The 15081-nt window shown below is 39.3% G+C and overlaps 1 protein-coding gene across 3 annotated transcripts in view; it reads right to left on the minus strand.

Annotated features, from left to right (window-relative positions):
* Positions 1-14847, minus strand: part of LOC122967681 (ras-related protein Rab-26-like) — a 55978-nt gene extending 41131 nt beyond the window's left edge. Inside the window, exons 1-3 of one of the 3 annotated variants that reach the window (XM_044332447.1) lie at positions 14631-14847; positions 14309-14530; positions 12244-12354 (exon numbers count right to left, since the gene is read on the minus strand). In XM_044332447.1, coding sequence (XP_044188382.1) covers positions 12244-12354; positions 14309-14494 — 297 coding nt within the window. In that variant the 5' untranslated portion in view covers positions 14495-14530; positions 14631-14847. The other 2 variants (XM_044332449.1, XM_044332448.1) reach the window with 2 other exon arrangements.
* Positions 14848-15081: the final 234 nt, after the last annotated feature.

A 15081-nucleotide genomic window follows, 5' to 3' on the forward strand; every position in this document is an offset into this window, starting at 1 on the left:
AACATCTGAAATAGACGCTATGAGACCGATGACATCTATATTAGGTGACAAATTCCAGCCTGGTCGCCAGAAAAAAAACGGTGGCATTGTACGTTTCTGTAAACCATAGATCTGAATATGTACACTTCAACACCTGTAATACGTAGCATATTAACATTTCAACAATACCTATCATATCAACATTTCTGAAGTGACGTACTTCACATGACATCTATATAAGCTGACTTACTTTCTTATTAGGAGGTGGAGGGGTCGGTGGATGGCTTGTAATGTTGTTGGCAGAAAGTTGGAAATCAGCACAGAGCACGGTTTGAGACCACCTTAACATTTTTGTTTTAATTTTTATTTGAACCCAAACCATGATCTTTCCCGAACCCTAACCAAGTGGTTTTTGTGCCTAAAACTAACCAGACCTTAACCACCGTGTTGTCACACCATAAACAGTGACTACATTTGATACAGCGTGTTAAAAAGTGATGCTACAGGGTCCTGACCAAGCTTTGATATGTGACGAGTTGGGAGTGAGAATGTGTTGGAAAATTCTTGCGAATCCAGCTGCCTCACAAGGTAAGAGTGATAGACAGACGATTCATCCAATGACTTGCCAAGTATTTTTGGAAAGTGCCTGCCCTTTTCCAAACAGTTCCCAGGGAGGACTTCTCAGATGGTTCTGTATAACAAACCATCTGGCGAGTCAGGTTAGGGTGTTTAACCATACAGCTAAAACAAAATTAAATGCATCTAGTTTCTGCCTCCAACTGAGTCGCAGTAATTATGCGATGACTAACGTCCACTTGTTGCGTGAGTCACTCTCAGAAACATGCTGTCTGGCGATGATGACCTCATGCTCCTCTGAACAAAGAGCTTTTCAGCCATAACACTTCAAAATGCAGCGTATACATCAAATGTCAGCTATGATGATTGTTCAGAGACGACAGAGGTCAAAAACAACCTACAGTGAGTGTCTAGGGGTGTGCAATTTAATATGAACACACATACACACACACACATTGAGTCTTTTCCAGTCAGAGACGAAAAAGTAAAGAGAAAGTGATTCATGTCATGCTTGTCGTCATTTAATCTATTTTAGAGCGCCATCGTGAAGGATGGACCTGCTTATGAGTCAATGGTGCATGAGTGTCTGTATATGAATGTGTTGTGTGTGTGTGTGTTTGAGTTCCACAAACAACCACATTTCAGTAAACAGCGTGCACTAAGTTATCAGCATGTTTCTTATTTTTTTAATCCTCTTCAACACTATGCGGTGAAGCAAATAACTTCTGAGCTTTACAGAGAAACTGCCAGCATTCGAACACACCGCCTGCATCCCAAAACATGGTGAACTCGTAAGTTGACTGTGCCTGTTTTCACAAGAATGTTTTTTGCCAGCAGTGATGCAAGAGAGACAATGTCTGACAACAGTCTGAAGAGGGACACAGAAAAAGAAGAGACAGATGCATAACAAGAGCTGCTGGCTCTCCCCTGGTTCATTAACAGTCTGCACATCTGTTGAGCATTGTTATCAGTGTGAGTTATTGTGTGTGCATGTGTGTGTATGTTGGTGACAGCAAATGTGCCGCTGAATGTGTGACTGAATGAAACTGAACGGAAACTACACTGAACTACACCGGTATTAACACCAGTATCTCACTTAATGATTTAACACAAGCAAGACATACAGCCACCCCCCCCCCCCCCCCCATCGATAGAGATTTATTTTTCATATGAGACATTTAATGTTTAATGCTCTCACCTTGCAAATATAATTTTGCACACATACACAGTTCCTGGAGCCACAGCCAATTCTTTTTCAGTTTTAATGTACGTATACTTTATCCCAGTGTGTTTTCCCCAATAGCCTCCTTATCTCCTTGGAAAAGCAATCAAAATGAAATAACGTCGCTTTCTCTTTCTCATCCCTGTCCAGCTGTGGGCTCAGCTAAGATCAGCAAATTGACTATCTAACACATTTTTAGCCCATTTAACTACTAAGCTGTTTTCAATGTTATTGGCCACACAATAAGAGCTTCCACTGGTACCAGGAAACACTGTTTATTGGAGGATGACCAAACCACAGAAAATACCACCTTCATGATAAATCACATGTCTAGGTGCGGTGATTGGCTTGGCGTTATGGGGGTCAGAGGTCAGGCAAGAAATCAATATTTACAGCTTCAATTTCAGTTGGTATGACCAAGAACATCAACAATGGTGGAGCAATATGGAGATATAGCATCAAACACAGACTTGTATTGCCTCTTTGACCATAAAATGTATCACTACCTTTGCAGATTTTCTCATGGGAAAGGAAAATGAGTAAAATGGCAAATGTAAAAGCACTCATGAAGAACATGATTTGAGACCAATCTATACTGTATTTTAGGCTGATACTAATATTGATATCTATTACATCTATATATATGTAAGCCTATACTCAAACATTATAGATTTTTAAGACTTGTGATCAAGATACATAGCTACTGAGTGGGAAATTTATATCAATACTAAAAAAAACTACATAATACAACTACAAAATGTCAAATGTAGGTCAAGACTCAAATATGCTGCTAAAAAAATCAAAACTATAAAAACAATAATGCATTTGGAATAAGCAATATTTTATAGTTAGAATAGTTTGTCACCAATACCTAAATGATCTTTTTTTTCATTAATGTGATGTAATCTACAGCTGCACTTTTTCTAACCCTTGTGAATGTCTACGGATTGATACCCAATCCAAACCACCCTTTCGAAACATATCTTTGGTGTTTCTGTACTGCAATCCCTTGTTACTTGTCTGATACCAGTATATCTGTGGTTATTTAAAATCTGACGAAAAAATCCAGTGGGCATTGCTTGAATTCCTAATATCATCTGCAGACCTTTATTTACATGGAGCAAGTGCGGAATTCACAGCAGCTCTGATGTGTCATTAGATCAGGAAGTATCTTTTCCCACTATCTCCACTGTGGTGACAGATCCGCACAAACTCACAGCTAAATTAAAATCTCCCCAGTAGATGAGATACATGGAAAGAGGCTGTTACCTTCTTCTATATGTATATATATCATATATCCTTTCAGGTGACTGGGGTCTTCATTACAGCACGATATATGCAGGAACATTCTCAACACTTTCAACTCCTCATTATATTTTCAAAGACGTGCAACATGTGCAGCAAGTGTGTTCAGTGTGTATTGGTGTGTGTTGTCCCTTTGCCAGCTTCATGGTTCCTCTCTGGTTATTAGACTGTAAGATTTGCAGCTGATTCCGCGCCTCTGTGACTCGATTAACCTGTCCTGCCACCTCTCTGCTGCTGCCACTGTCTCATCTCTGGAACACTGCCATCCTCTCTGCTATGTAAATGCACACACACACACACACAGTCTTATCAAGACAATCTTCTGCATTGCCTGCATAATAAGAGTGTTTGAATTATTCAACAGTCTATTCTGTTATTATTATTATTATTATCATTCTCTCTATTAAACAAGGACCATGCACAAAAAACATTAATCTCAAAATGAGAAGAGATGACTTATGCCAGATTTAGCTATTTAGTTAATTTCCATCTGCAGTCCCTGGGCAGGTACACACAGAACAATCACCAGACACTAAAACATTCATTTACAAGCTACACCATTACATAGTCTCTATCACACTAACAATTATACAGTCAAATCTACAAGCACACCAGCACATTTATCCGGTACGACTATAAAATTACAATTCATTACAATAAAAAATCTGAATCACGGTCAAATTAATGTCGACATGACTGGTTACTCAATATCCTTTTTTTCCACCTTGGGAAAAAGAATGAAAGTCTGTGCAAGTTTTAAGCTCAGCTGGAAGCATATTCCAATGTTTGATGGCCCGTAAATGAAAAAGCAGATTGTGCAAAGGCAGTCTGCCGCAGAGGGATGTTTAAGTCTGAGTTTAGAGCAGATCGAGAGGTTCTGCTCATTTGCTCGGAGCGGAGCTGAAAAAAATAGCTCTTCAATGGTGGAGATGCAGCATAGATAGATAAACGGATAAACTATAGATCAGTAATTGTTGATAGTTGATGCAACTGTATTGGACAGCTCCTCCAAGACAACGAAGCTCATTGGATACATACAGTATGTAATTATAAAGCTAGTTGCTGCCTCAGTTTTTATTGTATAAATAAATGGAGATCCGTGTCTCATTAGGGTACAAAAATACAAGAAGTCAGAGCAGGTGCTCTCTCTGTTAAAGTGGGAAATCCTCCAATCAGCATTATTTGGCTTTGATCATGGTTAATTAGGAGGAGAGTCTTGCACAGGTTGTCTTCCCCAGGGCAGTGGAGGTTAAAGGTCAAAGATTTTTACATATATTTTTAATGCATCCTTCAGAGTTACAGTTTTAATGTTCTTAAATACCAGAGCAGAGTGCCGAAATGCATCTCCGCTTCAAAATCAGATGACTGAAGTGTTTCATGAAATGTTGGAGTTGCCTGATTCATCACCCCCTCCCCGTAAGTACACCCAAAAATAACATCAGAGGAAAGTGAAATCTGAATAAATGGGGCTGTCTGTTATGTGTGAAACTCTCCTGCTGTGCTTAAAACATGGAAATTTGATTTTACATGATTCATCTCCATCAACGAGGTGTGAAACTTCTGATTGGACATGTGACACATGGGAGTCAGAGTGTCATTAGTGTAAATGAGAACATGAAGGGCAATCTCTCAAGAAAAACAGAGCGGATGGAGGAGGAGGGTATTACAAGTGTAAATGAGTAGATTTTCATTATTTCACATTCACTTTTGCTGAAATTATTTTATATTTTGCAGTTTCCTGAACTTTAATCCACTTTGTGACCAGTTTGTGTTTTAAGTACACTTTACGTAAGTGTTATAAAAATGAAAGGTATTATCCATATCATTATCAGGTTCAGATTTTGCATTAAAAAAATAGCTTCTGCCATGTATTATTCAGAAATGAACACTAGCCCATTCATTGTAGCCCAAAAAGACAACTTCCCTAATGTAGCGCTGCAAAAGTAAATCATTAAGATAAAAATTGTCCTGTGTACAATACAGACTACAATCAAGGTGAAATGAATTAGTATGCCAGGTGTGATCCATGTCTCTTAAACCTGTCGGGGAAATTTTATAGACCACTTCAGTATTGGAAGTAAAATGTTAGAGAAGGCAGGCAGTGTTGGGATGTTTTATCTATCCTGAGCTGTGACTGACTTCATTGTCAGAGTGTAAGATAAAACAATTGTTCATCCTCAGGGGAGAAATTATCTGTGACAAAGTCAGTGGGCAAATTTTAATATTGTGGTGCACATCACATGCCAACATGAGTTGAACTATTACACATTTTGTTCACACATCAGGCAGGAGCAGGGGAGGAGTGGTCTCTGAGGTCAAGAGTGGTTATGTATCTCTGTCAGAGAGGGTGTCACTTAAACTCTCAGTCAAACACTCACTCACTCACTCACAGACAGACTATTGAGCCACTGCATCCAATACACCACTCCATGGTGTGTGTGTGTGTGAAGGGGGGGACTCCATGAACCAGATGCACACAAAATCTTAATCAGCTTGAAATAAATTATGGATTTGTAACAGGTAACAAAGTGGACTGTCTTTATCTCCACAGCAATGGTGGCTAAGGATCATGGGTAATGTAGCCTTCCAGTATCCAAAACCTTATTTCTCAGAATTGAAGGAGAAATAATTAAAACTGATGGCCATAACATTAACCTATTATATTGTTGAGTTATCATGGACACTTTCATGTTTTTGTGTTGAGAAATGTTGAGGATATCATTAAAAGAAAACATTAACAAGGGAACTGACAGTGAGGAAACTATTTACAGGTGAGAGGTCTTCTGGTCTGCCTACTGGACTGTTGCTCAAAGTGTCTCATAGTGCTGCAATCGGGTTAATATTGGAGTGAATGGACAGCCGGAGCAGTTGCTCTGGGCATCTGATATTGTCACGGGTTTAAATTGCAGTTAGTTGACAGCCCGGTGCATCTCACACAGATGCTGAAGGGCACCTTATATGTCGGTATCAGATGCCGAGGGGCGTGACAAAGCAGTGGTATTTGACAACCTGGGAATGAGAGTGGGCTGAATAAGCAGGATGAATGGTAAATGTTACCTGAGATGTGATTGCAATAAAGTCTAAGCACAAATGTCAACATCATGGTGGCAAGAGGAAAAGTCAGAGGATCACCAATGTCAGTAGGATACATTATATCGGCATCATGGATGTCTGTACCAAATTTTGTGCCAATCCATCCAGTGGATGTTGAGGTATTTCACAGGATAAGTGAAAACTTTGTGGTGGTGGCGGCATTAGAGGAAAAGTCAGTTGATCATCAAAGTTCATTAAAATTCATCCACTGGGGATCATGAATGTCCCTGAAACTGCATGGCAATCCATCTGATAGCTATTAGCATATTCAGACTGGACCACAGTTGTGGACCAACTGACCGACAGTCTGACATTGAAAGCCCTAGAGGCAAACAAGCCATAAGTCGGATCATCCATCCTCACAGGCATATTTCAAGATCTCTCTCCCTGGGTCACATAAGTGATGTTTTCCTGAGGTGCAGGGAGGTGAAATCTCTGGTTGCATAAGTGGTCTGTCACTCGGGGCGCACAAGACATAACTGACAGCTGGGAGCAGCTCCCTTGTCTCTCAGTGGAGGTGAGAAGTGCTGCTCCTCTCCCCACCACTGCATTTATGTCAACTGAGGGATTGAAGGATTACCCATCTCCTCCCTGGTGTCATGAGGTTATTGGTAAGAGGAAAAGAGGAGAGGGTTGTTTTGTCTGCCACAATGGAAATTAGAGTAAGGCAAATTGTGTGGAGTCATGGTTAACTGGCTTCCCTTTAGCATCTTTGCTTTTCTGCTTTGTTCCCCGAATTCCTTTCTTTCTTTTTCTTCTTTTTAATTGTCCTCTTCTTTACTTTTGAGATATTACTATTCAGTTCTTTTATTTTCCAAATTAAGACATTTTGACCCAGACATTAACGGTGACAGAATCCCCTTTCAAGATGACAATATCATTTTTCAGTAAATAACATTTGGGACTCATTATGTTTAAAGCCAAGATAAGACCACTAACTTCCCTGCTGCTATATGTAACACTGGGATTTAGTTGAAAGTAATAAAAAATGTTTACCTTCAGGCTACAACATTTAAAAGAATAAACAACACATTATTTTTAGTGAGAATATGCACAAAATGCCAAATAGCATGCCGGGGAGGAAAGTGACAGAAAAATGAAGCAAACTAAAAGTATGATGGATGTGACGATTACAGACTGGAAAATTGAAATTGATCCCTCAGTTTGTGAAAATCTGATTGAAGCAGATTGAGATAGACTGACTGACATGAAATATTTCAGAAGTTTGGTAATGATATTGGTAAACCTGGTAGTGTTATTCACTACAGCACTACGGACAGTTTACATTTGTTCCCTGCCCACCTGAGGCAAGTTTGGAAGTGACAAAGTTGATAAGAGCATTTTATAATTACCTCATCCAACACTATTAAAGCAGCTATGAACATTAATCCAACCAACATTACAATTTCATGTGTTGGTATTAGTTAACACCAACTTTTTACTGATGATGCATTCAGGTGCTTATGGGAAATTAAGATAAATGCCTTTTCAGCCTAAAACACTTTAGCAAAGTATGGTATTTGCACAAACAATATATGCACATGTTTACTACTTAAAATGATAAGCATATTCCATATTTTTCTTTTGTCAGCAAATCTCATGAAAAAAACATCAATAGATCCTATTAGCAAGTATTCCTTGTATAGCACGAGGCTGATATAGCTTATTATAGCTTAGTTGTCTACAGACTGTTAAAAACACATCAATGAGCTGATCCGCATTGGGTGACATTGTCCTTTCCACAACAAAACATTGGCACTGTAGTTTACTTTGAATCAATCCTACTCACACCATCCCGGTGCTGTAAATACTCAGAGCACCAAATGTGCTCATTCATCTGCAGCTGAAAGCAATATTTAGTCCTGTTTAAGTAACCTTTGCTAAAACTACAGTGCCAAGCTGTTTTAGGAAATGACGTGGCTTTTTAAAAAAATTACACTATATTTATGAGCTGTTTTTAAAGATTTCAGTAGGAGCCAGTGGGCTTGGAGCTGAGTGCCACAGACTGGGTATGGAAGTAGTAAATTATTGAGAAACACAATGATGCACTATTGGTTTTGGTCTTTTCATGGGATTTGTTGACAGTGGGAAAAACAGTATGGGCCTTAATAAGGATCATAGACCCACCAAAGTATGATGTCAACTTTCAGAAAAAATAAAGCAATACAGTTTCCTCCTCTTCGTCAGACTAATGGGGAAACTAATGAATGTAAAATTACTGTGTCTAATATGTTTTTTATATCTTTATTATTTTCAGCAAGTATTATGGTTTTGATCTCACAAGGAAAAAATGTCAAGTTATCACTTGTGTCAACCTGTTTATTGTTTGTTAGCTCGACATCCTTCAGAACGGAAATATTTCTCCTGTAGCAAAATATATTGACTCATTTTGAAAGCTTTTTAATACAGTTGATAACACATGTAATTAATTTGTTCTGTGACCATTTGGATGACATTGTTTTATCGTATTTGAATGAATTTAATGTCTAATTTGTCTAATGTGTATCAATAACTATAAAAAGGTCTAAGAGGCAAATATCCCAGTCAACAAATATATCTGCAGCTTCTCTATACTGTCTGTCTTCATCAGTGGTGGGGACATGAATCTGCTGATCTGTTGCCCTGCAGTGCCAGAACTTCTAAAAAAGTCAAGCTTGGAGGACTGCTCTAATAAGTAATTGCTGGTTTCTCCTTAGAAAGTCCTGCAGAGCTGCTTTTGGTTCATTTTATAGAAGAGACGACAGCCATCTTCCACAGACAGGGCATGAACCCAACCCAGTATCCCTTGGAGATGGAAGAAGTCAAAAGACAGCTAAGTTACATAAGGTGATAGTGTGTGTCAGAGTGCAGAGAGAAATGGACAAAATGGAGGAGGAAATGTCCTCAGGATACGCAAGTGTCATGTGATGTAAATCCATATTTCATTTAAATACTAAATAGCAAGCTGTAGCATTAAGAATACATCTAGTCATTTTGCCTCAGAGAGCACGGACAGCAGCAGGAGTCATTTACACCCACCTGATGCCTCTAACATACTGCTTATGACCTCTTGATCGAAGCAAATACATAAATAAATGAGAAAATCACCAGAACTCTGACTCGCACAAGCCAAGAACTTTAGAGGCCGTGCAATCAAGAACGAGTACAGCTTCGCCCTCTAGTCAATCCCAGTCACCTGCCTGTCGGTTAGCACCTGCATTACCATGGTAACTGATGACCTGGATGTATTGCATCACAGTTTGCAAGTGTGTTGTCTTCTCTGGTTTACTGGAGTCAAATTTAGTTGAAGCAAAAACCTGTATATGATGCATCTTTATCATTGTTTCGTGAAAACACTTCCGTGCAAATCAACTATTTCATTTTAAAATAAAATTTTAGATTGTGAAGACTGACCTTAACTTATAAAGCCTTACATTTTAGTTGCATGTCTTAAAAATCTTTTTCATATGCAACAGAGTTTCTATGAATTCACTTAATGAGAGAAATAATTCATACTGCTTCATCTTTTAACTTGAATTTAGCATGAATGAACCAGAGAGGTGGATCCCTTTATGATCCCTTTATAGGAATTATGGGGAGATTTTATAATCAAATGCAATTTGTCTGGAGTTGTATTTCCTATTCTGACTCAATGTATTTTAAGTCTAACAAGGCACCACTACAGCTCTGTAATCCTGAGAACATGCTGAGGCTTAAACAAGATGAGACTACAATAAACAAGAGGGAGAAAAAAACACGGCATCTTGCTGCAGCTTTGAAGTGGGGACCGGATCAAATCCCCATACGAAGCAAATTGCCTTTCTTTCCCACCAACTAAAAGGGATCAAAACCGTCTTTTCCTAAAAATAACAATCACTCCCCGTTTCTCTGTTTCTCTCCGTGTATCCTCCATGGGAAGATAAACACCAAGGATTTTTATATGCTCCAACTCATTCCTGGTCTCTCAACTTCTCAAACAAACCCACTGTTTGTGCAATTTGTGCAGCCACATAAAAAATAACTTTATATGTACATAATCATAAAGTGGATGTTATGTCTGTGGTTATGTGTGTGTGTGTTTTTTTAAATTCTTTATTTATTCTGTACTTGTGGACATTGTCAGTTGCATGCAAAATGGTAAAAAAGCAAAATAAAAATACTAAAATAGAGAAAAATGCCATTTTGTCTGTATTCTAATTAGGGCTGTGATTATTTTGACTGATATTGCAATTGTGATATGATTTGTAATATTATAGGAATGATCATTTTTACATCATTATTCTCATTTTCATTGATTTTAATTGAAAAACATGTTTTCGCAAGTGTGTAGAATATAATGTGTAGTCCAGGACATCCCTGCAGCACAACAATATTTAATATAAAAATGGTATTTTGACACACATTTCTCCTTTATTAAATATTGTGCCTCAAGCGATTCGAAAATTGCAGGAGGCCATATTGCGATTTCGATAAAATTTCAATCAATTGTTCAGCCCTGATTCTAATTAACAGAACAAAAACATTGCCATATCATTGCTGACCCATAGAATGACTCAGGAAGGATACTCGTGAATAAATGAAGGTCTATTTCAAAAATGAACCATTTAACAAGAAACCATCCAGAAGAGAATGGGAGCTTAGAGGATGATAATGAAATTATTCACGGCACACAGCTCTGTGCCACACTCCAATTAAATAAGTCAATATGACATAAGAGCAGACTAAGCACTGAACTTCAGGAGTTGTGTACTTTTCCCGCCATTATTAATAAATGCAGCGGGCAGAGATAGCTGATGAAGGTCTCTGCTTTGCTTAGATAGACCCAACATGTACATTGGGACTACAGACGCAGTTTTATAAGAGACGTTACATAAGTAAATAAATCAACTGCTCATCCACCCACAAACTCATCCAACCCACACACAGGGCTATACAATGGTTGGATACTTTAGTAGACGAACACACACACACACACACACACACACACACACACACACACACAGTGGCTGCCCATGTGAATATACCTCCCAAGAGTACAAAGGATCTAATGTTGCACTTACGCTTTATGCAATGTGTTAACTTTGGAACTTCAAAGAGCATTTTAAAATAAGTTAGTTTTCCAAGTACGTTTTCCATTAAAACACTCTATCATTTCGTCCCCACCCAGTCAGTGCAGGTGGTGATTAGATGGTTGAAGGAACAGTTGAGAAGAACTTATGCAAAGAGTTTCCTGAGAAAGATTGGTGGAGGAACAAGTCAGCAACTGTCACATTCTAACTAAAAGAGGTGAGGGAAGGTAAGCTGTAAGCTGCATCCTTTTAATGAGTGACTGGATCAGTGAGCAGCTCATCACTGTTAAAACTGTGGGTTAAGATTGACTACTCCCATCAATATCAAGTAAACAGAAGTAAAAATGACACTGAATACAACAAAAACACAAACTATGGCACTCAAAAATTACCACAGACAATTCCCAGACACAGTGCAAACAGAAAATGTAATATAATAAACACAAAGGCAGGCTGTTTCAACAGAGACAAGAGAGGAAGAGACAAAAATCGCAGATACATGGCTATTAGAGTATATAGCTCTCATAAGGCCTGCTAATTAAAAGTAGTAGTTCAGTGAACACCCAAGGCTGTAACTGCAGCCGCTGAAGAGCCGGAGGCAGGCAGCTGTCTCTTTCTCTCTGCTGTGCTGGGTCTCAGGGGTCGCCTGACTACCTTGACAGAAACAACTGATATGGACCATTACAAAAAGATGGACAAATTCCTTCCTGGTTGGCCATGTGGGACAATGAAACTGGCACATGACAGACATGATTATCACTGAGGGAGCCTAAAAAACTAAAGCATGTCAAACTAATTTAAGAAATCAATATCCTATCTTATACGACTTTTAACACAGGAAGTACTTGTAATGTAGCTGTGGGGCATAGAAAGACACTGAATAGCTTTGAAAAAAATCCCACTAGTACATATGACCTTGTTTTATAAAAAGGTACCTTGAAGTGGGTTTGCATGATCATGTATGTGCAGGATTTGTCTGTGTATGCTTGTTTGCTTTTGGTTTTATTGATTTAAACTCACCCTAAAGTCGATGCCCACAGTGGAAATGAAGCTGCCAGCCAAGAATGCTCCATCTTTGAAACGCACCAGCAGACAGGTTTTTCCTACACCAGAGTCTCCAACCAGCATCACCTGCACAGGAAGCCGAGAGGGGAAAAGTCAGCCAGCTGGAGCTGCCAGGAACGACTGAAGGGCTGAACTAATGCACAAACAGAAGTGTGAAGGAGAAAGCTTAAGACTATCTGACTGATAAACAAAAGCTAACTGTCAGACAAAACTAAAATAACTAGCAAAACCAAAAACACATGTAGGAGCATGAAGAAGAGGAGCCACTGCTATATCAGTGTCTGATTATGTGTACTCAGAAAAACCAGAACATTTGAATCACTCATCTAAATTAGTCCTGTGATTTTGGTGCTTGGCCAGTGTAGACAGTGTATGTGAACGAATATTTTGACTGCTCATTATAACCAGTGAACATCCTTAGATCCTTGTTACAAGTGTGTGTAAGCATATAACCACCTTACAGCTCTGTGTGTGCAGGTTAGCATGCATACATGACAGATTTGCTTGTGTTTCATTCCTGCTGAACACACAGTTGTGCATTTCTCTTTTTATTCCTCGCTGTGATGAAATTAAAGGTTTGATGTGATTACTGTTATCAGGTTAGCTGAGGGACTGTGGGCCTTAGACCATGGAACTCAAAAGTGTCTCTTGGGTGCACAGAGGAGAGCAGTGAGGAGATGAAAGACAGAGGAATGAAGAATGAAGGGATGTTACAGGGTTGCTGAACAGATGTAAAATGCAGCAAAGGGTAATATCTGAGAATCTCACCCCTGATTCCCCCGTGCTCCATATTTCCCCTTTACATACTCTTTTTTTAAATCTCTGCATCTGTTCATCTCTCCCCATTAAGTCTCCCTCAACTCTACATACTGTAATCTAAACGGGAGTTAACAGTGTGCAGGAGGGAGTACCAGGTCTCTCCCTGCCTTTAGGCTTTTACAAATAAAATGCAGTTTCCTAAATGAGAAATAATGATATTACAGAGGGAACAATAAATCAGAAAGTTGGATACAGTACAAGTTCTACACCCATAAAGCTACAGGTGGGTTTTAATCCAATGTTGCAACATTTAGAAATAATTAAAAGGGAATGTTATTGGATCAATATGGTGCTAAAGAAGAAGAACAGGTCAACGTAAAAAAACAGTCAGATAGAAACTGGAGCATGTGGCCTTTTCTGTAGTTGTTCATTTTTATGGTTGCAGGGCTATCCATGCACCCAATAAATAACAATTCAATAAAAAATGTCTACAGTTTCCTTTGCTGAGTGAAGTGGCATGGATGGAACAATTCAATTGTTTTTTTGTGAAAAGAGCAACACAAAGCCATCATGCACTCACATCAAACAGCTGCTTCAAAAACATAGAGTAGGTGGCACAAGTCCCCTTGAAGCTACGCTGGGAGTCCACACGGAGAATCTGTGGGTGTGAGTCTGTGTTTGTGTTGTGGTGAGGTGAGGTGACAGTTCTCTTTACTCACATAAGTGCTCACATTATGCTTAGTTGAAGAAATCAAACCCAAAAATGTCTCTGTGTAGGCTATATGTAAACCCAATAACCTGCACTGCTGAGACAAACATGCATTCAACCAGCTGCACCGCGGGAGCGAATGATTTGTTTGTTGGCGGTGTGCAGCTCATCGATCGTGTATTGACACAGCTGGTGTCAGGGGCTTTGCTGCTGTTTAATGAATAAAGGTGGTTGTAAAACGGAAGACAGTTCAACGCTAAACAGGAAAACAACCCTGGCGAAGAATAAAGTAGAAAACAAACAGGTTTATTTTGTGTATGTTTCATATTATAGGACACAAAAAGCCTACAAGTGTCTACATGACTTGGTATGATGATTTATAGTGAGTGTATAGTGACCTCTGTGGCACTGATGTATACCAATTTATATCATCTTATTATCACTGTGATTTGTTCGTTTAAAATGTAAAAATCTAGTCTACTTTGATTTGAGTTTATTTATTTATTTATTTTTTACCATAGGTGTAACTGTATCCAAACAGCAGGTGCTTACCTTGAAAGCGATGTCATAAAACTCGCTGCTGTTGCTTATGGAGGGTCTGCTGGGATGGACCACACCGTTCATCTGAACAAAGCCCGGGCTGCTCCTCGCAGCTTTCCCGGTTCCTTTCCCGGTGGGGCTGCCTGCAGACGGGCTGTTGCTTGCGGCTTTTCCTTTGACAGCCTTCTTGCGAGACATCTCTCAAGATTTCAAAACTATCTCTGTGAATCGGAGCTAAAGCAAACAAATAAACCTTCCCCAAATCTGTTCAAGCTAGTGCCGAAAAGTTGCAGCAGCTAAGAACTTAAAATTTGCTGTTTTTTTTTTTTTTCACCTGCGCGTTGGACGCATGTTCTTCGACACCTCTCTTCTCTATGTAGGAGTGAAATTGTCCCGAGATGCGAAACGCTCTCGCTTCCGTTGTTGTTCAGCCGCTTCCTGCTCTCAGCAGCTTGTTCTGTTCAGGGCAACAGCATCAGCACTGCGCGCTGTAGCGGCAGCAATTAGATGTGATGTGGCAGACAACTCCACCTTGAGCGCAAAACAATCAGGACGCAGGGGTGCTACACTTTACAGCGTACACAGCTCGAGGGCACCTTTAGAAAAAGCATCAGCCCCCTTTTTTCTCACATTATAAACTTCCTCTTTACTATCAAGCCTGATATTATGGGTCTATTGTAGTGAGTGTGGAAACATTTAAAGATGAAACATCTCCATGTTACTTAAAGTGATCTATGCATCTGTATCACATTGATGTAGCGGGACTGTAGTGCTAATTAATGAGC

The sequence above is a fragment of the Thunnus albacares genome, chromosome 17, assembly GCF_914725855.1.
Source record: "Thunnus albacares chromosome 17, fThuAlb1.1, whole genome shotgun sequence".
NCBI classification, from domain to species: domain Eukaryota; kingdom Metazoa; phylum Chordata; class Actinopteri; order Scombriformes; family Scombridae; genus Thunnus; species Thunnus albacares.